At 34.6% G+C, this 26206-nt stretch overlaps 1 protein-coding gene and 1 long non-coding RNA gene across 4 annotated transcripts; both read right to left on the bottom strand.

The window, feature by feature from the left end:
- Window positions 1-134: 134 nt before the first annotated feature.
- LOC104589992 (uncharacterized) lies at window positions 135-5554 on the bottom strand. Of its 2 annotated transcripts, none has more exons than XR_734046.3 (2): window positions 3365-5554; window positions 135-1851 (listed from the first exon to the last, which is right to left on the bottom strand). It is a non-coding gene; the product is annotated as an uncharacterized LOC104589992 (long non-coding RNA). The 2 variants fall into 2 exon arrangements; XR_016080498.1 differs by having other exon boundaries at window positions 135-3266.
- An 8682-nt stretch (window positions 5555-14236) lies between these two features.
- Window positions 14237-21098, bottom strand: LOC104589991 (U-box domain-containing protein 3-like). 2 transcript variants are annotated; one of them, XM_010248487.3, is made up of 5 exons: window positions 20909-21098; window positions 18245-18525; window positions 17089-17205; window positions 15013-16941; window positions 14237-14792 (listed from the first exon to the last, which is right to left on the bottom strand). In XM_010248487.3, exons 2-5 carry the CDS (start codon window positions 18518-18520, stop codon window positions 14727-14729), a joined length of 2388 nt encoding a protein of 795 aa, XP_010246789.1. In that variant the 5' UTR covers window positions 18521-18525; window positions 20909-21098; the 3' UTR covers window positions 14237-14726. The 2 variants fall into 2 exon arrangements, with proteins under 2 accessions (XP_010246789.1, XP_088751099.1); XM_088894973.1 differs by lacking the exon at window positions 20909-21098 and adding an exon at window positions 20274-20591.
- Window positions 21099-26206: the final 5108 nt, after the last annotated feature.

Genomic DNA, 26206 nt, shown 5'->3' on the forward strand with positions numbered 1-26206 from the left:
GCCTTCAACTTCTTTAGCGGCAGTTGCGACTGCCGCTAAAAGTATACTTTTTTTTTTCAAATAACCTTTTTTTTATTTTCTTCAAATTACCTGTTTTCTCTATATTCATTTAAATCGAAATAAAATATGAAAAATAAAGAAAAAACATCAATTACAATAAAATTTAAAAAACCATTCTCTATTCAAAAATATTTGAATTACAAATACATTTTAATTTCAATTTGATAAATTCTTGGTTTGTACAAGAATTCAATAGGGTCTGAACCAAGCTCTCTTCTTCCGCCCCTCGTGTTTCCAACCACTTGTACTGATCGTACCGGCCACTTCTTCATCTGTGTCCGTAGCAATCTGTCCATCAATTCTCTGAGAATGATCAAGGGAGCTTTCAAAACTAAAGTGAGAACTAGTGCTTGTTCCTTGCACCAACTCCATGATCCGTTTGGCGGCTTCAGAGCTTCCAAACATCACACCTTCAGCTTCTTCATTTGAAACTGGTCCTTCATCATCATCATCATTATCATCATCATCTCCTTCTTCTAGGTCTTGAGCTTCAGCTTCAGCTTCCTGCTTTATTTCTGGGTGTAGGATGGAAATCGGTACCATGGATTGAGGTTTGTTTTATTTGCTAGAGATCCCATCTTCCAATTCATTACCTTGAGCAACTATGGAGGCATCACCATTTTCTAAATGCTTGGACTCCTCTACAATAGGCCCCATGGAGTTAATAATAGAATCTACACTCTGAATCTTATCTCTACCATCTGTATTGCCACTGGATTCTGATTGAATACATTTATGGGTATGGATATCAAGTTGGAATGTCAATCAATATGTAGAAGGAAAAAATGGCATACTTTAGCCCAAAAAGTAAAGATCAAATTGAATACATTTATCTCCAAACTTCAAGTAAAACTATCCTTTAGTGATGTCAAACAATAATTATTCATAGTGGTGCCCCATTGCAGATGGATTATTAAAATGCTGGTTTATCAATCATGTTAACCATAAAAACTTTCCACCATTGGCAATGTATGCAAGCAAGCAGGACGAGCAAATGCCGCAGATTCAATAAGAAGGTCCCAGTTGCTTTTTCTCCATGTCAAAAGAAATCCATGTTAAATCATTCTTACTACCCAAGAATTGTATCACACCTCACCCTAAGAAAAGCAAATTTTAAGACTTCTGGGCAAAGTATGGGTATGGATATCAAGTGTTAACAACTACAAGGGTAATAATCATTCAATCTAATAAAACTGACAACCACAAAGTAGGAATCCAACCAACTCTATTGCCTTGTGAAGGTTTTAGATGTATAATGATGTCGGCAAACTGAATTAAGTGTCTTCTGGATTTAGATGTTCTATTTGGAAAAGTAGTACACAACATGTTTGTAGAAGATATAAAAATCTACCAGGAGAAATAGAAGCCATTGGGTACCCCTAACTCATACAACTGTCCCACAAAAAGAAAACATAGATTGCCTAAAAAGCCCACATCAGTACAAACTTTGACCACGTTTTCTGGTCTTCTTAGTTTTAGGAAATCTCCTAGGTGGGACATAGCAAATCCCAGAAACATGAGTCTTATCACCCTCCGGACCATCTTTGGCAAGTTCAAGTCTGAAAGCTTTGCATTATATTCCCGGAACAACATTTCATTTGAAGAGCAATAATATTTTTAAAAAGAGTTTAGACTTGTACTTTTAGTCACTTTTCGCATCTAACAGGATATTAGATGTTTTGAAGTCCCTATATATGATTGGCCTTTCAACTTCTTCATGAAGAAAGGCAAGGCCTTTTGCAGGACCAAATGCAATTTTCATCCTGATGGACCAGGGAAGAGGCAAGGACCCTTCTGCGTATAAAATGGTTGTTACCAGAATACATTAAACACCAATAATGCAAAAACCAAGTATTAAACAAAAAATTGTAATTAATAAAACTGCTTTAAGAGATGGTCATGATTGACATTAATATGAAAGAGAGACAACTTGGCATCATTACTGTTAACAAAGGTCAGAGATGAATAGATCTTTGATAGAGAACAAGAAAGGGACATAAAAGGAAATGTTGCAGTAGTTAACAAGTATTAGAAAAACAATGTATTCTGATGTGCTACGTTCCCTCACTAGTAGTAGCTATGAGGAACTTCTCATTCTGATGGATTAGAAGATCAACAAATGATCTAGCAGATTCCTTTGGCAATCTGGTTTCTTTTCTTCCAGAATAGAAGGGTCAAGGGTGCATTGGGGGAACTGTAATATACAGTTCAAGGCTCTCAAGTTTGTATATCTACCACATTACCTCTGTATAAAATTACATTATAGCAGCAACCAAAGTTATCAAGTTACAAATCAAAAGAAAAAGAAGCAACAAAGCACACTCCAAAGTTTGTTACAAGGCACACAACTGAATTATATGCGTACTTAATAATTTTGGTGAACAAAAAGAAGAAAGCAGACAACTGAACTTTCTATTATTCCGATAAGGAAGCTTAGAAATAGCATAAAAGGATGTTCCCACCCAAACCTCTTTTCATCAGAATGTAATTAAGTAATCATGTGCCTTGACCCTTAAACAGACACTTATTAGTGTCAGATGCAGAAGAAAGTATCAAGTTGGCAACGAACTCAAATGTAATTAACCCAGGACATGGCAGAGTAGACACACACACACACTAAGGGAAATAAGTTATTTGGTGAGAGAATTGAGAGAGCTCACTTGAACCCAAAGATCAGCCAAGAGCTTCGAGAAAATATTTCCTAAGCAAGTGAAAAATAATGGGGGTTACTCCTTGGGAATCTGAACTCTGGTTGTATTAGAACAAGGGAGAGGGAAGGTAGGCAAGGTAGCAAGGACTAGCTTAATTTATATATGAGTTGCTTGGCACATCTTGCTGTAATTGCTCTTGTTCTTTTGTCACCAAATAATAAAAAGTGATTAGTATAGCAAATGCCAAATGATTTTCAATAGAAAGCTACCATATGTGGAATAAGCTAATACATTTGAGATAACATAAATCTCATATAAATATTACTAGAACATGAAACAAGTAGACAAGCTTTGTATAAATAAAAATGCAGATATGTGAATATAAGTATATAACAATCACTTAAGTTGTTACACTCAAGATTCATAAAAAAATATAATAATAATAATAATAACAATCAATTAAGCGTAGCAAAGTGGTTGATTGGTCTATATGTATTGGGGAAAAATATGATGCTACTAAAATCTGTAGTATAAGTAATTGTAGGAGCTTTCCACCTAATAAATCAACATATAGAACAAAAAATTAATCAGATAATGAAATAAATGAGGATGATCAGAGAAGGTAATTGACTAATTAATCAGAATTAAATTACCAGGGTTGTATTTTCCATAAACAACATCTGCAATGGCACGTCTACCTTCTTGGCCAGGATAACCAACCCAGAGAATGGCTTTGATTTTAGGGTTGTCCGTAGCAAACGAAATGTCAATAGTACCAGAAGCCATGACCACCAAAATAACTGTTGGCTAATCAGGGGCAAGTTGTTGCCACACATCCATTGTCGTTAATCACAAAGACGGCAGGTGCATCAAGCTGAATCAGTAGAAGGTGGTGTTCAGAAACTAAAAGCTTAGAACTGAACCTTCTTTTGACAATTTTGACAGATCATTAAGAGATTGTTTAAATGTTGGTAAAAATATAATAAGGACTGCAGAACGAGGTTTTTCTTTATCTATTAAATCCAAACCAATAATCCTAATGTGCTTTTATGTTCTCCAGTCTGATTACATAAACTATGTCATGCCAAGGTGTCAGTACAATGTAAACAATTCTTTTTAGAAGGTGTTACTACCATTTTTATACCTGTGAGAAAAAGTTTTTTCATCAAGTGTTTTTTTATACTTTTGATGTTCTTCATTAGAAATTATCGAGTGCTTTGAGTGAATTCGAGGAACTGAAGCCAGAAATTCAATAGAATGTTGAAGAATTGAATAAGAAAAATATGAATCAAGTAACTAGGCTTCATCAAAATGATGTTTTTGATTGTGACTTTTTGTCAAGAATAAGATTCCAACAAATTATGAAATCACAAAGATATGAGTAGATCTTTGTTGTTCCATTGCAAACTCAATATTCCATTTTTGTGAGAAATTTATAGACACAATGTTGATATCAAAAGCATTGCCCTCTAAACTCTAAACCCAAATGAGTATATTTACAAACGCATAGGGCTATAGCATGTTTGAGATATTGAGATAACCCAAATCAAGGAAATCTGAGATACTAAGATAACCCAGTCTAAACAATTTAGTAAGAATTAGCAAGTCAAGGAAATATTGAGATAACCCAAGAACCAAGTGGCAATCACAAATCTATAAAATGAAAAGAATAATAAAGCATTGGAAATTAAAATACCAACTGCCAGATAAGAACTAATATAAAACAGAGAAATATAATAACAGTTGGGGTAGATTAGGTCAATAAAATCATGTACCTTTGTCTGTACGAGTTGGAGAAACTAAGATTATGAAATAATATGAAACAGATAGATATAATAAAGCATTAGAAATTATTGAGTCACTACCAAACCAAATAAAAAAAATTTCGAGTTGGAGAATTACCTTCGTCTGTACGAGTGAAACATGATAGGGGTAGTCGAAACCCACGCTGTTGACACTACTGTTGCCGATTGTGCTGTCCGGTGGATAGCACAGAGAAACTTATAATAACTTACTATTTACTAGCATACCATTAGGAGAATATTAGAATATGAATCAGATAAAAAAAAATACTCAATAGCATATCAACAGGGGAATATTATAATAACTTACTTTTTACTAGCATATCAACAGAGATCTACAGCCCAACCACCTGAATCCCTTAAGCTAATCAACATGATTCTACTAACGTACTTACAGAAGTTTAAGCAAATCTAGAAACAAAATTCAAGAAGATAACACCAAATTCAACAAGAATGTGATGAACGAACAAAAGTTCAAGAAGACAATACCAGATTCCCTACTAATATCAACATACGTGGCAAATGTTCAATCCTAAAAAGGGGGATAACTATCCTAGGTCATGGAGGTTTTCAATCTTACCTTCCATCTGTGGTGAACAGACAAGGATATGAGATGTGCACAGAAGTTGAGACGAGGAGGCTATTTCTGAACAAAGGAAAACGAGAGAGGGCCTTCGTTGAACCAAGAAGGTCGTGGCCTGATTATGAGAAATCTGCCTCGTCGGGAAATGAACTCAAGCTTCAAATCCAAGGAGGTCTCCCACTTCTGACTGCACTCTAAGAAGTGGTCTACCATTGCTGATGCCGTCAGGAAATGAACTCGAGCTTTAGAGCTTCAAATCCGAGGAAGTCTGTCGTTGGCAATGCCATTGCCGGTTGGTGTTATTTGATGGTGCGGGAAGACCGTAAGAAAAGGAGCAAAGAGAAATCAGAAATGATCGACCGAGAAATATAGAGGAGTGCAGGAATAGAAATCGGCAGTTCGATGGTGCGAGACGACTGCGAGAGAAGGAGCACGTAGAGGTGGACTGGGAGAGCGGGAATATGAAAATGTGAAAAAATAGAAGAGCGGGAGGGGGAAAAGCCTCTGTTTTGCGGTTGAGGAATATAGCCCTTTGGGGCATGTTTGGCGCAGAACCCATCTGATAACGAGTTATTTGAAAAACCATATTATTAGGTGATAGTATAATTTTTTATTGTTTTTAAGCACATAATTAATTTTGTACTGTTATGATCACTATGCAATGATTATGGGCCTGATTAGATACGGTCATGCTAGTATAGATTAAATCTTGGTCATTATTATCGTTGCATTTTACGGAAGGAAAGTTTAATATGTTTATGATATCAATAGAATGTTCATGCACTTTTGAATTCTTTGGCATGATTATGCAATTCCAAGTATGTGATTTAATTCTTTTCCTCTAAGATGGAATGTAAGTTTTATCCATTAGCAAAATCCACTTTTATTATTATGTTTATTTATTTGTTTACTTATGGATGTTGTATGGACAATAATACAACTTTAGTTTTACTGGCAATGCGACATCCTCGATTTTTGTCATTAATTTGTAATCTTTTGTACTTATTTTTGAGAGGCGTTGTAAGGGGATGTGTTTCGTTATGATTGTCTTGGCATGAATACTTGGAACTCCAACAAGGCTTTGGGAAGTAGTTGTATACATTTTATTTGTACAGATTGATTCCATATTTAAATGTGGAAAATGGGATGAGCTCCTTATTTTTAAAATTATTTGGATTTAATATCTCAACATATGTCATGGGAGATGATTGTATAATGTAGGTTGAGGTATTATAATCAAATCAATTTTATAATTTAAATTATGTTCCTAACATCCAAACCCTTGCTTAATTTAATCGATGAGCAACAAGTGTGAGCAGTGATACATTCCCTAAGTGGGCCCAAATGAAACTCTTGTTTTACGATAACTTGAGTGCTGTGAAGCATATCGTGTTACCGTTTCTGCCCTTTGCCACCCAAACGAGCAAGCATGAGGCATTCAAGCCTAAGCGCAAGGGTGGACAAGGTTCTTATCAAAACATTGGCCCAAAAAATGGTGGAGTTGCTAAGCATCGTAGAGGCAAGCACGGAGGAAAGAAAGATGTAGTTAAGTAATCATGGAAAGAAGGGCCATTATGCTTATGCTTGACATTTGCTCTGAGCCTAAGAAGGTGCCCTCCCTCTTTGTTCAATTCTTTCAATACTTTTGTGTGTACTCATGCTCTGCTTGATTGGGTTGTAGACACAGGAGCAAACAAGCATGTAGTTCGAGATAGAATTGGCTTTGTAGATTACCATCAGGTTTTAACAGACACGCAATAATACGTCACGCTAGGAAGAAGAAATCCTTGGAGTTGGATCGTATTAACTAAAGTTGCATAGTGGACGTACACTACTCCTACATGATGTGGTATATGCTCCCAATGTCAAATGGAATTTGTGTTATGTTCTGGCCTTGCTACATTTAAGTTACTCCCTTCATTTTGACATTTTCTTTGATGGATGTTTGTTTACTTAGCCATAGGTTTTTATCTCATGGTTTCTTTACACTTGATAATAATTATGATGCCTTAGTTTCCCTGTTGCAAGACCTAACATGCTAGACTTGGCCATATTGATCAAGATAAGATGACTAGATTCGCTAGAAAAGGCCTTTTAGGGTCACTCGCTAAGGTCAACCTAACAATATGCAAGCCATGTTTGGCAGGGAAGGCATGCATGCAAAAAGCCTTTTGGTAAAAGCTTTAAGGGCCTTTTATCCACTAGAGTTGGTTCATTTCGACATTTGTAGCCCCATGGCACAACACGATGCTTATTATTTCCTCACTTTAATTCATGACTTCTCACGGTTTAGGTATGTATATTTGTTAGTTCACCGCTATGAAGTTTTAGGTTGTTTCAAGCGCTTCATTGTTTGATCAGTTCAAGACATTTTGTGAGGAAAAATGCATACATAAACAACTTACTATTCCTGTTACTTCACAACAAAATGGTGTTGCAACGCGAACGAATTGTACTTTTCTTGATATGGTTGCAACAAAATGGTGTTGCAACCTACATTCTTAATTGTGTCCTAAGCAAGTTAGTGCCTATTACTTACTCCATATGAATTAAGATACCCTGAAAGTTTCAAAGGGATATGTGATGTATGGTGAACAACTTGTTGGGGGTATGACTGGAACGAAGTCTTGCAATGTTGAATATCTTGAGGGTGAGTTCGTGAATATTGGTGAAATTAGAGGGGATCTAGAACTGTATGAGTTACATAAAAAATCTCACCATCACTTGGTGAGTAGACTTGTTCATGGGCCGGCCCCCAAACGGGTTTGAACATGCAAATGAGCCCGCAGGCTTATCCTCGGGCCAAAAAGTCCGGCCCGCAATAAATTCGAGTTGGGCTCAGGATTTGCTAAAATAGCCCGGCCCGGCCCGACCTATAGACTAAGCTTAAAAAACCCTAAGTCGAACCTCTCTTCTCTTTCACCTCTTTCCCCTTAGCCGAACCTCTCTTCTCTTCACATCCTCCTCAATCCTCACACTCTCAGGCAGCCACACAACCGGCGAGGCGGCGAACATTCACCGGCGCAACAACTCCGGCGGTGAGCCCTCTCCTTCTCTCTCTCTCGTTCCTCTTCTCACTTCTCTTTCAAATCTCAGACACCAGCGAGGTGGCAAATATAGGCACCGGCAACGGCGGTGAGTTCTCTCTCTCTCTTTCTCAGACGCGAACTGGCACACTTTTCACTGTTAAAATCGCAGCTCACCACAAACTCAGATCCGGCGAACACAGTCACCGGCAATGAATAAAAGCCCGGGCTCGGGCTTCGGGCTTTTTATCAGGGCCGGGCTTGGGCTTGGGCTTGGGCCTGGGCCTAACAAATTTCTATTTATGAAAAGTAAAAGTCCGACCCGACCCATAAACAGATCTATTGGTGAGGGTGGGGAATTTCAAACTCATATTGACATCACCAAGGATAGTGGGGGTGTCTTAATGTCTAATGAGAGTGCTCCTATTAGTTGGGATGCATCTATGTATAGTAATTCTCAAAGTTCTAGTTTGCATAGAAGTGAATGCGGACAAATTCCTTGTCGTTATTTTTAAATCGAAGGGGAAGTGTTCACATGCACTCCGCTTGAGATTGATGATCCTACATCTTATCAAGAGGCCCTATCTTCACCCACATATAGTGAACGACTAACTACTATGAGGGATGAGATTGACTTGATAAAAAACAATGTGTGGGAATTAGTTAACCTTCCACCTGGGCGCATATCCATTGGAAACAAATGGGTTTTCAAGATAAAGCACAAGACAAATGGATTAAGACCTGACTTATAGCAAAGGTTTATATCCAAATAAAGGGTATAGATTACGAAGAGGCATTTTCACCGGTTGTGAGATTTGCCTCCATTCGCCTTATCCTAGCCATAATGGCCCATTTGGCTGGTGACTTGGACTTGGTTGACCAAGCCATATAACTGCTACAAGCTGTTATAATTAATTTCATCACCTTTGGAAATATGCTCATTTGGTGTAAAAGGTTTTAGGCATCTAGCCTCTAGGATGCAATAGCTAAAACAATAAATCCCTTCATTATGCATACCCAATGTAATAGAAGATAAAGTGAAAGTAAGGAAAAAATGGTGAACGATAATATATTTCGCTTTCAAAACACAAAGAACAAAAAAGCCAATCTTTGTAATATTTTTTTCTTAGTTTTTATCTATAGCTCCTCCTACCTCTAGAAGAGTTAAGGATGCATTGAATTTAGCTAGAAGAGATGGTTATAAAACATGCCCAAGAATAACTACAATGGTTACAAAGATCGAAAGAAAACTGGGATACAAAATAAGAGAAAAACCAAAAGGAGTTGGAGAATGGAGACCTTGTGTGCATGTGTGCTCAACAAGTAGGACTAAAATCACTCAACAAGGCAAAAGATAGGAAAAAAAATTAAAAAAACAAAGAAAATAAGGAACCATTGTGTTCGTAACCTCAATAATACATTGTATTTCACGAAAATGATGTATTTTTGAAGTCAAAATCTTCATTAAGGTATTGAGATTCTAAACATAGAATGGACTACCCAATTAACTTGATCCCCACATGAACAAAACTAAAGAGTGTTATTGGACTCCTAGGGATTTCGCCATGAAAATTTGAAAAAGTTAGTTAGCCTAAGCCCAGATGGTTATAAAACCTAACTAGTGGGGACCCTTGCGATGCACGGAATTTATTAAGTGAAAGCTAAACAATAGAAATTGACATTTACTAAAATACCCCTTATAGTTTCATGGATTTACTAAAATCTACCCTATAGTTAGCATTTTACTAAAACACCACTTATAATTTGCAATGGATTTAATCAATCTTTCATTAGATGACAGTGGAAAATGACAGTGTTGACCCTAATGTTCATTTAAATAAATTTAATTAAAAGAAAATAAAAAATAAAAATACCATTTTTGCCCTTAATAAGATACATGCAACCACTCTATTAGCTATATTTGATAAATTTTGTTTTCTATACAAAAATATTGTTAAGGGTATTTTTGGAATAAAAAATCATGGGCCTAATGGCGAAATAAACACTCCTTAATGAAAGGTCGATTAAATAAATATGTTGTAAGATATATGTGATTCTTTAATAAAATGAAAACTATAAAGTAGGTTTAAGTAAATATGTAAAACTATAAGGTGTGTTCTAGTAAATGACCCTAATAGAAACACATAAGAGTATACAATTGTTTTATATTTTCAACTTTTAAATAATTAATAATTATTCATATTTTATATACTACTTTTAATAATTTTTTTATAATACAAAAATAACAATAATTAATTTTAGTTAGGTTTAGTCATCAAACTAATGAAACTGACCAACCCGATCAACTCGACCTCGAGTTGGTCGGTTTTCTAGTATTTTAGGTTGGCTTAGGTTAAAAAATTTTCCAAGTTGGATTAGTTTCACTTTGGCCATTTGTAAACTGACCAAAACCGAACGATCTAAACATGGATATATTAATATTTTATATTTTAAATATAATTTTTAGCATGGAAAAGTGGAAAATTTCCCATATTTCTTAGTCTAAAATGTTTTATATCATAAATCTAATTTTTAAATTTATTTTTTAATAATTGCACTATAATTTTTAAAATTGAAATTAATTTTTAAGTTTAAACCAACTGACAAAACAAAAAAATCGACCCAAACCAATACAACTTGAGTGGGTTGGTTTTCACAAAAGGTTAGTCGGTTTCAACTAACCAACTCTCCAACTTGACCAAGTCAATTTGGTTGGCCAAATAGCCTACGACCGAACTGAATCAACTCCTGAACACTCATAATTTCAGCAAAATTAATGATATCATCTCTGATAAATAACAATAGTTTAATCTCCACTAATTATTGAAAATTTATAGCAATAATACACAATTATTAAAAAAATACAACAAGTACTAAAAATATATTAACTTAGTCATTAAATAGTATAATATCAAATAATAGTTTAATCTGTAATAAATATTAATGAATAAGTTATAAGAAAAATACAATAAATACAATAAGTATAATAAATTAAATTTAAAAATTTCAATAAATAGTAGTTTAATCTTCAATAATTATTGAAAGTTTTCTATTAAATAACAAAACAAAATAAATTTATACATAATCATTGAAAATATATTTATCACAAAAACAATAAATAATTTCTGAAATACAATAAATATTAATTTTGGTATATATAATTATATAATAAATATAAGTTAAGAGATTAAAATTATTATTAATAAATATTTTTTGAAAGTTATTTTCTCAAATTATTACTTGATATAAATGAAATTAGTTATTTACAATATTATGCAAAAATATTAAAATTATTATTAATTTCAATATTATGTTATAATTATTTTCTACTTTTCGGACTTTTTTTAAAATTTATTACATAATTTCTTTATTTTAACTATTTAAAATCTAGTTATGTTAAATATTTTATTATTTAAAATATTTAGTTATTTAAATACTTAAATAATATGTAAAATATTTAAATTTTAAAATCTTAATTATCTATTGAATTTAAGTATCCATTAAAGCATAACTTATACTATTATTACATAATTTCGTTATTAATTTTGTAAAATATTAAATTTTTATTAATTTCAATATTATGTTGTAATTATTTTTATACTTTTAAGAAAATTTTTAAATTTATTACATAATTTCGTTATTTTAACTATTTAAAATCTAGTTATGATAAATATTTAAATAATCTAGAAAATCTTTAAAATTTTTTGTTATTTGAATTTTATTTGTTTAAAGGTATTACTTATTATTGAATGTTTGAGAAACATTTAAATTGATAATCTGGAAAAACATAATTTAAATTGTTAGTACATAATTTTGTGATATATTTTGTAAAAATATGAAAACTATTTTTTGTGTTTTTAATAAATATTTTAAAGTTGATATATAATTTTGTTAGAATATTTAAATAATTCTTAATATTTTAATCGAAACTTTTGTAGATAGATATAGATAAAAAGTAGGGGAGAGGATAAGTAAGAATTAGAGATAATTTAGGAGAGAAACTCTCTATTAAATTAGAGATAATTTTGGAGATAAATAGGAATTAGAGATAATTTAGGAGAGAAGCTCTGTACTAAATTAGAGATAATTTAGGAGACAAACTCTCTACTAAATTAGAGATAATTTTGGAGATAAATAGGAATTAGAGATAATTTAGAAGATAAATAGGAATTAGATATAACTTTGGAGAAAGTGAGAGATAATGGGGGAGGTTGTTTAGGAGAAATTTTAGGAGAAGAAATTATTTAGGTTATTGGGAAGTGCATATATATATATATTGGAATCTGCTGCTCGATCGCTACATTGTGTAAAAACTGACATAACCAATCATGATTGAACACACCCACCAATGTTCAATACACATAGGACCCATACATGTATATGAAACATTGGATTCTCTCTCTCAAAAAAAAAAAAAAAGCATTGGCATGCCCACTAATTATATAGGTTATGTTGTTTTTAACACAGTGTAGCGAGCAACAGATTGGTCTATAAAATCCAAACGTGGTAGGTTTGGTTGTTTTCTTTTTAAGCATGTGTTGGTTTCAACCATTTAGGCTATATTTGATTAATTGCTTGATTCTTACCCATTTTGGACAAGAATGGGGAAGAATGAATGACATTAGAGCATTTGGTTACAAAATTTGTTCCATGGGCCTCAATATTCTTTTTCAGAACGAAAAATCAGCCCATAGCACAAAAATTGAAGTGCTCTATAGCATGAAAAATAATCATCCTCATCTTGCTCATTTTCATTCTTTAAAGAAACTTTATGCAGTCATAAACCCCTGGCCTAGGTCTACAAAACCACCACCATAAATGTTTATTGGCAGACTGCTGTGGGAACTTATGCCAACGGGTAGTGACCATCGGCCATCCCCCAGTAAACATATATGCTGATGATTTTGGAGACCTAGGCTGGTGGTTTATGACCACTAACACTGTTTTTTTTTTTTTTTTGAAAATGAAAACGAGCAACATTGGGCACTTGGCGGTTTAAAAAGAAATCATCTTTTAGGAAAAATGTTTGGTTCATAGCAATATTTTCTCATTTTACCCATTTTTTGTTTATTTTAGAATTTCATATTGGACAAGAATGAAAAAGAATGAGAGTTGAACCAAACATGGCCTTAATTTTGCCAAAAATATCAATATACTATTAGAAATAAAAATAATATGTATAACTCCAATAAAATAAGAACAAAATATTAATAAAACACTTATAAGAAATTCAAATACCATTTTTTTTAAATGTCATGCCGTCAAAAACAATGCGCCTACTGTTACTTGTTATTTAGGAGATCCAGATTCATATCACACATGCTACTTGGAACCCAGATATCTTGAAATCAAACACTTTGTGCACATAGCATCCAGCTTCACATAAGGAATATCTCTCCATAAATGCATGCTAAATTCATGGGGAGATATTCCCAATGTGTGGCTGGATTCTCATGCTTTCAGAATGTGCATACCCATTGCCGCTACTTGGGGTCAGTTTAGTGGGTCTCAGTTTTTGAGACCTTCGATGAAAGATCGCATTTGACGCGCTATAGTTGCATAAATCATATTGTTTTTTGCTGAAATGGTAATTGTTTGTTTTCAAAAGCAAAACCAACCATATTGTCGAACACCCGTTTTCAAACATTGTGTTTTTGTTTTTTGGTGGGTAATATCTACACGAGGTGGCCCTCCCCCAACCCCTAAACCCTCAACCTGACTCAGGTTACCTGAATGAAGGCAAGACTTGATCCCAAGTTTCCACTACAACCAACCAGAGACTTTCCTAGCCAAGCTAGTTGGCACCGGTTAGGGGTGATCATGTTTAACTCAGCCCAGCCCACAAATTTCCAAGCTTGGGCCTGCATTGGGCCCGGCCATGATCACCCCTAGTCGTGGAAGGGGTGATCTACTAGATAGAGATGTCGGATAAGAGGTCAAGGACGAAAAGAGGTTTTAATTTGTCTCATATTTTGACATCTCCATTGGATCTTGGAACTGAACAATCTGCAATCTGGGTTTTAGAGCTTTAAGCAATTCCAGCAAACGTCGTGGAAGACTCTTCTCAAATATACGAATTGGATATTTTTGGTAAAAGTAGGAAAAAATTTCAACTTTTATGAATAAAAAAAATCTGTTTATCAATTTGGAGGATCCCTATAAGCAACACAATCCAGAAATCATAAAATTTCTTGCAGTGGTGAACAGAATAGGAATGCCTATATACCATGGCTATACAACATACGACAAACGGAATTACATCATATACACATTTCTGAAATACAACCACATTGAAGTTTGAGTTACTATATCACAAATCAAGGTTACTTCTGTTCACGATAAACCATCTACTTCCTCGACAAATCTTGACTAAAATCTGCAATTCTTATCCATCACGACCATTGTTGTATAATTGTGTAAATTTCATCTACTGCATATAAATAGAAAAGAATATTTCAGATCCATCGCTTTGAGACAATGTGGAGTTAGAACATCTTATGGGAGAATCAAACAAGCGGCTGGTGATGATCATGCCGTTGCAAGAAAACGCCAAGCCCGTGAAGACCAAAATTTGGATGGGAATAACAAAATTCCTATCTTTGGATCATGATTTTGCCTTCCTCATAGTCCCTCCTCTCTGGTTCCGGAAATGACTGAGAAGTTGTTGCGCCTGCAACAATGTATCCCAAGAATCTAAACTAATAAGATTTTTGTATATTTGTATATATATGGATGGCTCGGTGGATGTGCACAGGAAAAGCAGCAAGACCATACAAAAGCTATATCTTTCTGCATTTGCTTGATTAGCAACTGGAATACTGCTTTTGTTCTAATTGATAGGGAGGAAAAAGCTCAGGATTAACATAAGAATGATTAATTCATAAACATACCTTCTCTTTAGCTCTTGGTGTACCAGACTGAGATAATGCAACAAGAGGTGGTACAGCTCCTTCCTCCAGGACCAGGCTGCAGAATTTATGACAATTAATGCATAGCTGCAACAGGATGGAAGCGGCATTTTCTTTTCCTCTTTGGGACCCTGTTTCAACAACCTCAACTAATGGTGGGATACCACCGTTGCGAGTTATTGCTGAGCACCCCTCTGGAATTGTAGATAGGTTTGCAAGAAGAGCAACAGCCTTGTCAAGCATTTTGGTGGCTGGATCCATCAACTCAACAAGATATTTAACTGCTCCAGCTTGCACTATTCTTGCCTTGTTCTCATGACAGATTGATAAATTGAACAAGGCAGTAACAGCATCTTTCTTCCCTCGGATGGTCCCAGATCCCAGAAGGTCAACCAAGGCCTTTACTGCACCAGAACGGCCAATCTTTATCTTGTACCCTTCCAAGGTAGAGAGGCTGAACAAAGTTGCAGCAGCATTCTCTTTTGCACATGAATTTCCTGACTTGAGGACATGTATGAGTGGTTCTATTGCTCCTGCTTCTGCAATCATGGCCTTGTTGTCTTCATTGATTGATAGGTTCAATAGGGTTGTAACGGAATGCTCTTGGGACAGCTTTACTGATGAATAGAGCAATGAAATCAATGGGGCAATAGCCCCACACTGGGCAATAATGATACGGTTCTCCATATTATGCTTTGCAAGAAGCCGCAGCTCTGCTGCAGCTGCTGTTTGCACTTCGTTGCAGTGACTCTTTAGATCCTCAACCAGTTTCTCCACATGAGATGAAGTGGTCAACTCATCCAAACTAGAATCTGAAAATGGAAGAGAAGGAGTACGGCAATGGCCAATGCATCCATTTTCAGCCCCTTCCGCCCTAGTTTTGGAACTGTAGAATTGTTTCCCTGACAACCATGGGGAAAACCCTGAACTTCTATTTGAAGGAGAAGAAAACATGCATTTGGATGTGATTTCTCCAGACAACTCAGTTGCATCCCCATGCTTACTTGATACCCTTGATAATTCAGAAAGACCAGTAGTCAAAGCTGTGGGCATATATTCTATGCTAGAAATGGCACTTGACACAGATTCAGTCCGGCTGTGATTATATGATTGTTCTGGGGATAGTTGGTCACATTTTGGAGTTAACTTGCTGCAACTTCCATTGCTGTCCTCACCCAAACCTGAAAAGACCTCAAGCCTTTGAATCTCAGATCCATTTCCGACTCCAAGAGAGGACCTTGAAGTAGAAATGCTACTGTTAAGAGAACTACGGAAACTATCAGTGCGGATGAAATCTTGATGGGATGCATGATCAGACAAGGATGGGCTTGAGATATTGTTGCAGTCAACATTATTGAAAATCCGTATGTTGTTATTGTCACACCAATTTTCAATCAAAGCCTTGACAGTGTAATTTGGAATGACATTTGTATGTCTAAGAGTTTGACGGGTTTGGGGGCATATAATCAGCCCATGATCAAGCCACTTCTGGATGAAAGCCCTCTCGTAGGTCTGACCAGATGCCACAATCACAGGGTCCAACATCAGTCCTAATGACAGAGGGCAGCGAAAATATGGAGGCACGGCTACACCATTTATTGCTGCGAAAGGCTCAAGTTTGACCATGCTATCACGAATATGAGCAACAAGATATACAATCTGATCGATATGGTCTAACTCATCGATATGGTCTAACTCATCCTTTTTCTTGAATTGGGCCTTCACTCTCTCCTTTTCCAGGGCTATACTCTCTTCCAACAACTCATGATTTGATGTAAAACCAAGTATCTCAGCAATTCTTATAAGATTCTCAGTGCAAGGGATGACATTGTCCCTTTGATCTATCATAGCCTCTTCTATGAGTTCTGATATTTTCTCCTGCTCCAAACACTGTATCTCCCGCAGACATTGCTGAAGACAGTTTAAATACAGATAAGTTCTCACTTTTCGTTGTCAGTAAGAGAGCAGAAAATGTACAGTCATCTAATGAAATTTATGCAAAAAGAACACAGTATTAAAAGTTTGCAAGGCTATTTAGAGTATTTCAACTCCAAATACCTGAACATGAGCTAAAAGGGAAGTGTATTGAGATGACTGTGGCAATGTACACAATATGTGGCAAATCTCCACTGAAGATCCCCGGATTTTTGTTGCCAGTAGCTCACTCTCTAGAACCTGGTCATATCAAAGCATGAATCAAGAATGAAATATATATGAGAATCCCAAATACACTTATAAAAAAAAAAAGAATCCCAAATATGCCGGCTTTGAGGAAATCATAAATCAAGCTTCCCCATGTGTGCAGTTTGACCATAAAATTTTGATTTTTGCAAGATCCTTTTTTCTGTTGGATGTGTCTGAAAAAGAGGGGAAATTTCAGGGAGAATTAGAGAGCTTTAGACTTATTTGATTTGAAAATTTTGTTTTATTGATCAGATCAGAATCATATTACATGTAATATGGGCAATGATGCTGAAACACCCTAATGACGATTCAAGTAATTATATCAACAAAGGAGGTAGAACCCAAAGAGGTCACACCATCCAGGTATGCTACCACAGTTTGATAAATTAAAAGATCAATCTGTTTTATACACGGATATGGGGTGGATGGCTTACAAAAACTAAATAACCAGTTATACACAGTTGCTTGAGAAGGAACCTATTCATAAAGCAAAAGAATATTACATATGTACAATTTTCCCAAACAGCTAACTTTTAAGCCTTTTTAGATAGGTCTGAACTAATGAGATTTCCTATTTCTGCCACTTGGCAGCATGATAAGGGCTAATTTAGACAGTCCATTAGATAAGGGAAGTTACAGATGGCAATGTTATCACTTCCACAGTCTACCCCATAAGCTGTAACCCACCATCTGTAAGAGCCCCCCCACTCAGATACACAAAAACAACTAGCATGTTCTCTTAGAATCATTTGCTTCTAATCATGATCAATGACCCGTTAAGCAAATTACTTTTGATTCCCCCTTAAGGTATGTCTCTTGACAAAGCTTTGTCCTTTTTGGCCTGATTGCAGTCCTTGATGTAAAGAGTGAAAGAAATTTCATGGTTCCACAACGAGATCTTAGGCATTAAGGAACCTAGGCACCTTTCATTGGCTAAGGAAAAAAAAGAACAAAAGAACAATAGCAAACCAAGTACTTCTTTTGGCTTAAGCATATTGAAGAACAATAAGAGATGACATTAGGCACTCACACTGCATATCTTACTCATCTTTGGAGACAACTTCTCCATGAATTCTCTAGCCTCGTTAACAGCTATGTCCATTTCCTCACATTCTTTAAGTAGAAACTCATTCATTGGCACTTTATAGTCAACGACATCATCAAGCACAGGCTTCATAAGTTTCAATAAAGCCACCATATACTTGTAATCCTTCTGCATAGGCACAGATTTGACTGTCTGGCAGGCTACCAGATGAATGAACCGAGAAATGCTGTTAACCAGACATCTTATGGATCTTGTGTCCATGATACCTGTTTTATGAAAAGCAAATCATATAAGGAATAACTAACACAAAGATATTGGAACTTTCATGTTAGTTCAAAATAAATGAATTGATCTGTGTTATTGTGATATGACTAGTTTAGCAGACTACTAGTTAGAAGTACATTTGCAGTTATTGAGTACTACTACACTCAGTATGTAGAATAGAAGCCACATGTCAAAGCATTTGCTTGGATTACATGCCTTCATTTTTCTATTCTTCTTCCCGTTTTTGTTCTTCTAGCTAAAGAAGATAGCAAAATAGGGCAAAACAAGAAACGGATGTATAAACGAGTTCACAATTTGTTTTGGTCTATCTTGTCAACTAGTACAACCAGAAATGGCAAATTGTAGTCACATAGTTCGATGATGACTGCTGAGAAACTTCTACACTAGAGAGCAACCAGAGGAGATAAACATGATAAAGAAGTTCTGATGGCTTGAAAGGTGAATGGTATTATTTGCTCCACAGATATCTATACCGAACAAAGAAATGAAGAAGTTTTAATGGATAAAAGCAAATCTTTTGAAAAAAAAAAGGTTCTAACACCTTAGCAAATAAGAAAACAGAAAATCTACTGCAAAAACTATTTACTTATTTATGCATATTGTACACGCTTGAAAATCCATAGTTAAGAAACAAAGATAATACAGAATACTTCGTGGAGCCTATGAGACATCCTTAAATCTTAATTGTGTCTAGATCCAGCACGGTTATGCTATAACTACTAACCACTTATTGAGATTTGTACTTTGAATTCCAAGGCAAGTCACTTAAGAGTCTTTGTGGAAGTTTCCAATTTGGAAAAAGTACTGCTAGTTTTGGATCCACACTCACATTTTCCGCACAAAAATTAGGGATCAGATTTGGTGGTAGGCTTGTTTCAAAGGAAGATCAGTACCGCAGTTGTTGGTTTGATTGGAATCCGGGTTTGGGTACCATGGTATGGAGGTTCTAATCATAAGGTTTGACCTTCCAGGTGGGGGAATTTGGCAAAAGAGAACTTCCATTTGTGGTAAATCAAAGTTACAAACCTACTAATCCAGTGAGATCTACACAAAGCATTGATGGAGATAATGATCAATGAAAAAGAGATTACAGTTTTTGCAAATTTGTTCAAGATCAACTTGAACTTGATCACAGAATGGTTAATTTGTGTGCCTTTCAGCATGCTGGAGAAGATGATGGAAGATCATCTTTTTTACTTGCTCGATGGGATTCAAACCAAGGTGGAGCTTGTTGAAGTTTGTGCTTTGAATTCCAAAGCAAGTCACTTAAGATTCTTTTGGGCAGTTTCCTATTTGAAAGCTAACACCAGTATTATTTGGGTTTTTGGTTGGTTCTATCAAATCTACAATCACATTTGTACACAAAACCACGCCTAGCTTCTGAAGGTTTTTTCATCATTTTGGGTATTTTGAAACAATTGAAATAGTTTGTGGAAAGTTTGACACTGAGCTTTCCTTATAATGAGTTTTATTCCAGAATCCATGTTAAAGAAAAGAAGAAAGAAGGAACAGGAAGAAACTATTTTGTTCATGGAATATTTTTTCTTCATAGATGAACCATAACGGTATAAACTCCTAAAGAGGAACACGAATAACCAGCTGGGTATAGGACCTCACAAGCATAACAAACTTGTCATACAATAGAGTAAAAATGAAAATGAATGAGACAGAGCTTAAGTATCCAATGCCACGATTGCTGAAATTGAGTAATCAAAAAGAACATCCATACCTAATCAATCACTATTCACTTTAATAAAGCGCTAATGTTGCAAAGCAATCATGATCAGAGCATGGATCAACATCAAAACTGGCAACCTTCGCAGATATTGGTTTACAAATTATGATAAAAGAAGTTGAAGTAGGGTGGGCGGATTTACTTCTACAACCCAAGTGCAAAGAGTATATCGAAGTCTAACTCAAAACATTTGCTCTTGACACAAAAACACCCAGCTAAGGACTTCTCAATAACTGGCAGGAAAACGATGATTAAGACTCCAACCCACTTCCCAAAACCATATTTCGAATAAGATTCCAAATTTCCAAAGCTCATTTTTCACAATTTTAGTATTGAAATTATTTATAGATGGAAGCTTCTCAGCATGAATTCTCTCAAAAGAAGGAAACCGAAAATTTGGTTGAAAAGCAAATGAAGTTACCAAATATAAAAAAAAAAAAAAAAATTGTCAGCAAATATAGTCCAAACTCTAAGCTCCCCTTCAGCCTACTAAATAAAGCCTTGAAATCCAGAGAGAACCAGATAATGCATGCAAATTTCTTAGCTTGAAGTCATGCATACAAAGCTGGTGCAATATACAAACTCACAAACAGAAGAAGAATTCGTTTTCTAGACAGAGAATAAGATACCTCTGTTATTGTGCTTCAAACTTGTGGATGGAGGCGTAATCAGAAAACACCAAACTCAATACTCTGCAAGTCAAAACCAGTGTACTATTACTTTGCTTCTTTCTGAAACCTTACCCCGATCTTCTTCCTCTTATGCCTTACTTTCTTTGGTCCTTACAGACCTCCACGAGAGAGAGAGAGAGAGAGTTGCAGGAAGAGGAAGCAAAACAAAATTAAATAAATAAATAAAACGGGTAAAGGGAAAAATGTGTGGGACCCAAGAAGAGGCATCAGGCAATTGGTTTCGTCCTAATTTGTCAAGGACAATTTTGTCCATCCAACTCTCTCTGATATTTTTTTTACTAATTAGGTTTATTATTAATATAATAATTATTTTTTTCTAGTAAAATTAGCATGTTTAAAATCAACATCAGATAATTTCAGCGTGAAAGATCTTTCCGTGATCAGTAAAAATGATGGTTTCCTAACTCCTCACAGCCATTCGAACCTTGCGTTGCTAATATCTTCCCATGAAGTAAAGCATAGGTACGAAGATATTCTCGATGTAAGTCTATAAAGACTGTTGTTCTAACTGAAGCCGGGCCATTTTTAGCATGAGGTAAAAGTTGTACATTCCACATCCACAGAACGCATAACAATTATGGCCCGAATCTCGCCCAATAAGCAAGAGTTCCGGATCTGCTCTAACTCAACGGCTCAGCACGTTCCGATCTCACAGCACGTTTCGGCCGTGCATCTGGAATATCTCCTATAAATAAAAATTTATAAGTACGGAGATGTTTCGGATGCACGGCCAAAACGTGCTATCAGGTTGGTGTGAGGCACCGAACACCAACAACCAAACCAATTTTAGATTAGATGAAGAGGCCAGCTGATTTTCTTGTAACGTCATTTTCTAGTTGTGGATAGGAATGGCAAATTGGGCCAAATTGGCAATGGGGCGGGTATGATCCTGTTCGGATCTCCTGCCAACAAAAGTCCCTCCCAACATGTTCCAATATAATTCATCTCTGTACATCACCACACCACGATTATGGATCACCTCTACCTCCCAACAAAATACGTTTGAGATGCAAGGTATTAGATCAAGTTGATAGAGGGTTGGAACATGTTTTATTGGCAGAAGATCCCAACTCCCACACCGCATGTATGGTGGGTCTCACACATGATATACAAACACGAATCATATTGGAACTGGTTTGGAGGCACTTTGGTTGGCAGGAGTCTCCAACTACTTGGTATGATCGTGTGAATGGGTGGAGTAGCCAAAATTCCTTATTCCAGGTGTTCATAAAAACTGAAAAACCGAATCAAACCAAGAAAACTGAATCGCAAAATGCAGTTAATCGAATTGATCGGTTTGGGATTTTTAAAAATGCAGTTCGGTTTTTGATTAACCTACAAAAAACCAACAGTTAATCGAACCGACCGGTATATTTTATATATTTTTAATATATGTCACATATTTTCTATGTATTATATATAAATATATATTCATTATATATATAAATACATACTTATATTATATTTATAATGATCTATTTATAAATATATTATATATTTTTCAAATATTTATAATATTTTATATATCATTTATTATTTATTATATAATATTGTACATATATTTGTATAATATATATTATAAATATAAAAAATCGAAGAACCGAATCAATCAAAAACCGAAACCGAAGAACCAGTTAACTGGTGGTACCAATTCGGTTTCGATTTGAAGAATTGGAAAAATCTGTACCACCGATTCGATTTATAAAAAAGTACCATAATTCGATTAACCGAACCATGAACACCCCTAATAATCGCAAAAAGATTTTCCCCATCTCCCATAGTCCCCATTTAAAATTAGGAGATTTTCCCCATCTCCCAAGTCCACATGGATTAAACCCTAGTTTTATGAAAAAATTTGCCACAGATTTGAGATTGCGAGATCAGTACTTAATGGCTCAATGAATCATCTGATTAGTGTTAAATTTGCACTCCCTACTAAAAACTTGTCAAGCTTGAATGGAGGCTGTGTCATGTTGGAGCCTGAATTGTCACATTCTCGATAGAGTGAAATGGCAGAAGAAGATTCAGGGAGCTAACCCCATAAAGTAGGGACAGGGCTTAATTGAACCGAGAGTCTTGAGATGAGTTGTTAATTTGTTTCACATTGATCTATCCAACCTTGTTGATTATATTGTGCCAAAAGTTTGTAAAAGCAATTAAGGTAGTGGAATCCTCCAAAACTTTTTTGTATAAATCATTTGTGTTTGGTATCTTAGTTGCTTCTACTATGATACAACTCGGCTACAACTGTGTCATTTAAAACTGTTTGAGGAGATGTCAAATTGATGTTTATTGTTGTAATTGAAGTGACTTGCATATGTGACATGACAACACATCTCTCATTGATTTGATTTGTATTCATCGATCCAAACATTTCAAATAAATATAGTATGGTGCCAAACACAACCTTAAAAGTGTTCACAAAAGTAGTTACAAAATTGTTAGACGAGTTTAGGTGTTGGCCATCATACCTCAAGCTTGGGATCAAGTACCACTTTCACCCTATAGATAGAGCTAGGTTGCAATATAAAATATTACATATAATCGATTCAACTATGATATTGGAAGATTTTACTGTGCGCCAATTAACTAGTATCATAAAAGAGATGACCAATTGGGTGGTATTAATCACTATTTATGGGGGGAGCTTTGATCGGTCAAAGCTCTTTTGGTAACATATTTTTCCAATATTAGAGATTTTTCTTACATACAATATATATTATAAATATCATATTATAATGTTTATATAAATAAACAATATAACACACTGTATAAAATACATATATTTAAATATATGATGGACCCCTACTCCTCCATTGTTTCAAACAAACAATGATATGATTTCACACCCAAAAAATGAAAATTGTAATTCCACATTTTCCCCATCCCATCACATGATGTCCCACATACCAAACATGGGAAAAGGAGAATATTCTTGAATATTCCTTTTTCCCTTCCCATCCCACAAATCAATGGAGTAAAGTGTGAAACTTAGCTTCTTATTGAGCATCAGATAAACTTTGTGTGGGCCCATACTCAATACTCTATAAATTGATTAAGGGCCCATTTGGTTTGTGGGAATAGAGGTTTGGAATAGGAATGAACCATTCCAATCCCAACTGTTTGGTTGGGCAGAATCGGAATCCCTTTCTTATTTCTGGTGGAATGGTATTCCCCTATTTGAGAAAATGAACATTCCCTCCCCCTCCCTTGGGAATGAAGTATCATTGTAGCTAATTCCAATTCCTGTTTGAACCGAATAGACTATTGAAATAGACCATTCTGATTCCAATTTCGATTCCAACTATAAACCAAATGAACCCTAAATTCTCCAAATTAGATACACAATTTGTAGCCCAAGGGATTAGTTTAGTGTTTGCCACAACACATGCATGGACATTGGACACACAAGTCCTGGTCTACTAGTGACAATATGCTGGACACACGATCCTACAACCTCACATCAAGAATATCTCTTGATCAAGATCCTGTAGCACATCTGAACTCACAAATAATACCCTTATTTTAATTAAGGATAAACTCCAAAATCCCCTTGAACCATGGGGGTGTGTCACTTTACTACCTAAACTACTTAGGACCCGTGAAATGCCCAATCTTTATTTATTAGCAAAATCGAAGATGGAGTTCTATGACATTTTCAATTAAATTGTGTCAATCTAAGTTAAATTTAAGCATTATTTTTTGGGGTTATGTCTAGTTTATCCGGTCACAATCTAAGTTGTGCTTTAGTGAGAGTGGCTAGTTTCCTATTCTTTAGATAAATTTATATTATTTTTTGTATCTTAATGCTAATTTTTATTTTTTTTTTGAAAAAGATTTTTTTATTAATTTTTATCCGTTTATTATTATTTTTAGGTAAAATTATAAAAAAAAATCTTCTTATAACAATTCTATAAACCACCTTTGTGTTTTGACCCAACAAAGGCCTTCCCTATAGTTTTGAGAAAAAAGTGCAAACATCTCATTTCCCTTAGCTCTTCAGTAACAAAGACATTGAAGTTACCAAAATACCATTATCATTGTTAATGCATTATCATACATAACTTAAAGTTTCAACTTTATCCTCCACTAATTTATTTTGCTAGACAACTTTCAAAGAATAATTCTCCTTACTCTTCTTGGACAAACGTAAAAAGGCTGAAGTGAAGTAAAATTAAAATGCATTACATCAACATTTTTTTTATTTGGAATGCTGATTAAAGGAAGGTATTTGCACCTTTTTTTTTCCAAAACAATAGAGGAGGTTTTTGTTAGGGTCAAAACACTAGGGAGTTTCATAGGATTGTTAGAAAACCCAAGGTGATTTTTATAATTTTCCTTATTTTAAATGGAATTTTAAATTGATTAAAAAAATTAAACTAATTTTAAAAATAATACTTTTTATTATTTTTGAAATTTGTAAAATTTAAATATATTAAGTTCTTATTAAATTAAAATTCCTTAATATATATATATATATATATATATATATATATATATATATATATATATATATTTAGTGGAACTTAAGTTGGTTTTGAATTAATAAAATTTAATTATAAAACTAATAATTGTTAGATAAATTTTTATTATTTTTATATTAATTTTAAATTTATATTAATTTTTAATTTATCATATCCATTTTATTAATTAAGTTATTTTTATTATATTAATAAAAATATTTTACTAATAGCAATAATTAATAATTATTTTTATTTTATTTAAGAAACTTACTAAATTAATAATAGAAGTGGACTAAATTAATAATTATTTTTATTGTAGTTAGTTAATTTTTATTATTTTCAAATGGAATATAGAAGTGGACTATTTAGCACAATAACATATCATTGAATATCTCAATTTCAATTATTGATAATTATAGTTCAATGCAAATAAGTTAATGAATTTTATGTAATTTAATGGAGTAACAGAGATGAGAAAGAATTAGTGGCATGAGTTATTGAAAGAGAGAGTACTTAATGGCATAATTATGGGAAAATTCCCAATTAGTACCCTGTACGGCTGTACTTTGGACCTAGTGCCACTTTGGTCCTCAAACTTTAAAATGCAACAATTCAGTACCCGAACTTTAAAAACGAGCCGATTTAGTACCTACTCGTTAACAGTTGTTAAGTGGCATTTGAAAAGACACAAATGCCCTTCAAGTGTCATCTATTTTTCTTTATCAACCACCCAAACGTTGACAAAAAAAATGAACAGTCCCAAATCCTTGCC

The sequence above is a fragment of the Nelumbo nucifera genome, chromosome 1, assembly GCF_055504915.1.
Source record: "Nelumbo nucifera cultivar China Antique chromosome 1, China Antique-T2T, whole genome shotgun sequence".
Taxonomy (NCBI): Eukaryota; Viridiplantae; Streptophyta; class Magnoliopsida; order Proteales; family Nelumbonaceae; genus Nelumbo; species Nelumbo nucifera.

What these genes read in the sequence shown, in the direction of transcription:
- LOC104589991 (XM_010248487.3), bottom strand. Translation starts at nt 18,520, where the DNA reads ATGGACACAAGATCCATAAGATGTCTGGTTAACAGCATTTCTCGGTTC. An exon ending in CCCTTTTAGCTCATGTTCAG is followed by an intron (nt 16,942 to 17,088) that starts GTATTTGGAGTT and finishes AACTGTCTTCAG; the next exon opens with CAATGTCTGCGGGAGATACA. An exon ending in CACCAAGAGCTAAAGAGAAG is followed by an intron (nt 14,793 to 15,012) that starts GTATGTTTATGA and finishes ACATTGTTGCAG; the next exon opens with GCGCAACAACTTCTCAGTCA.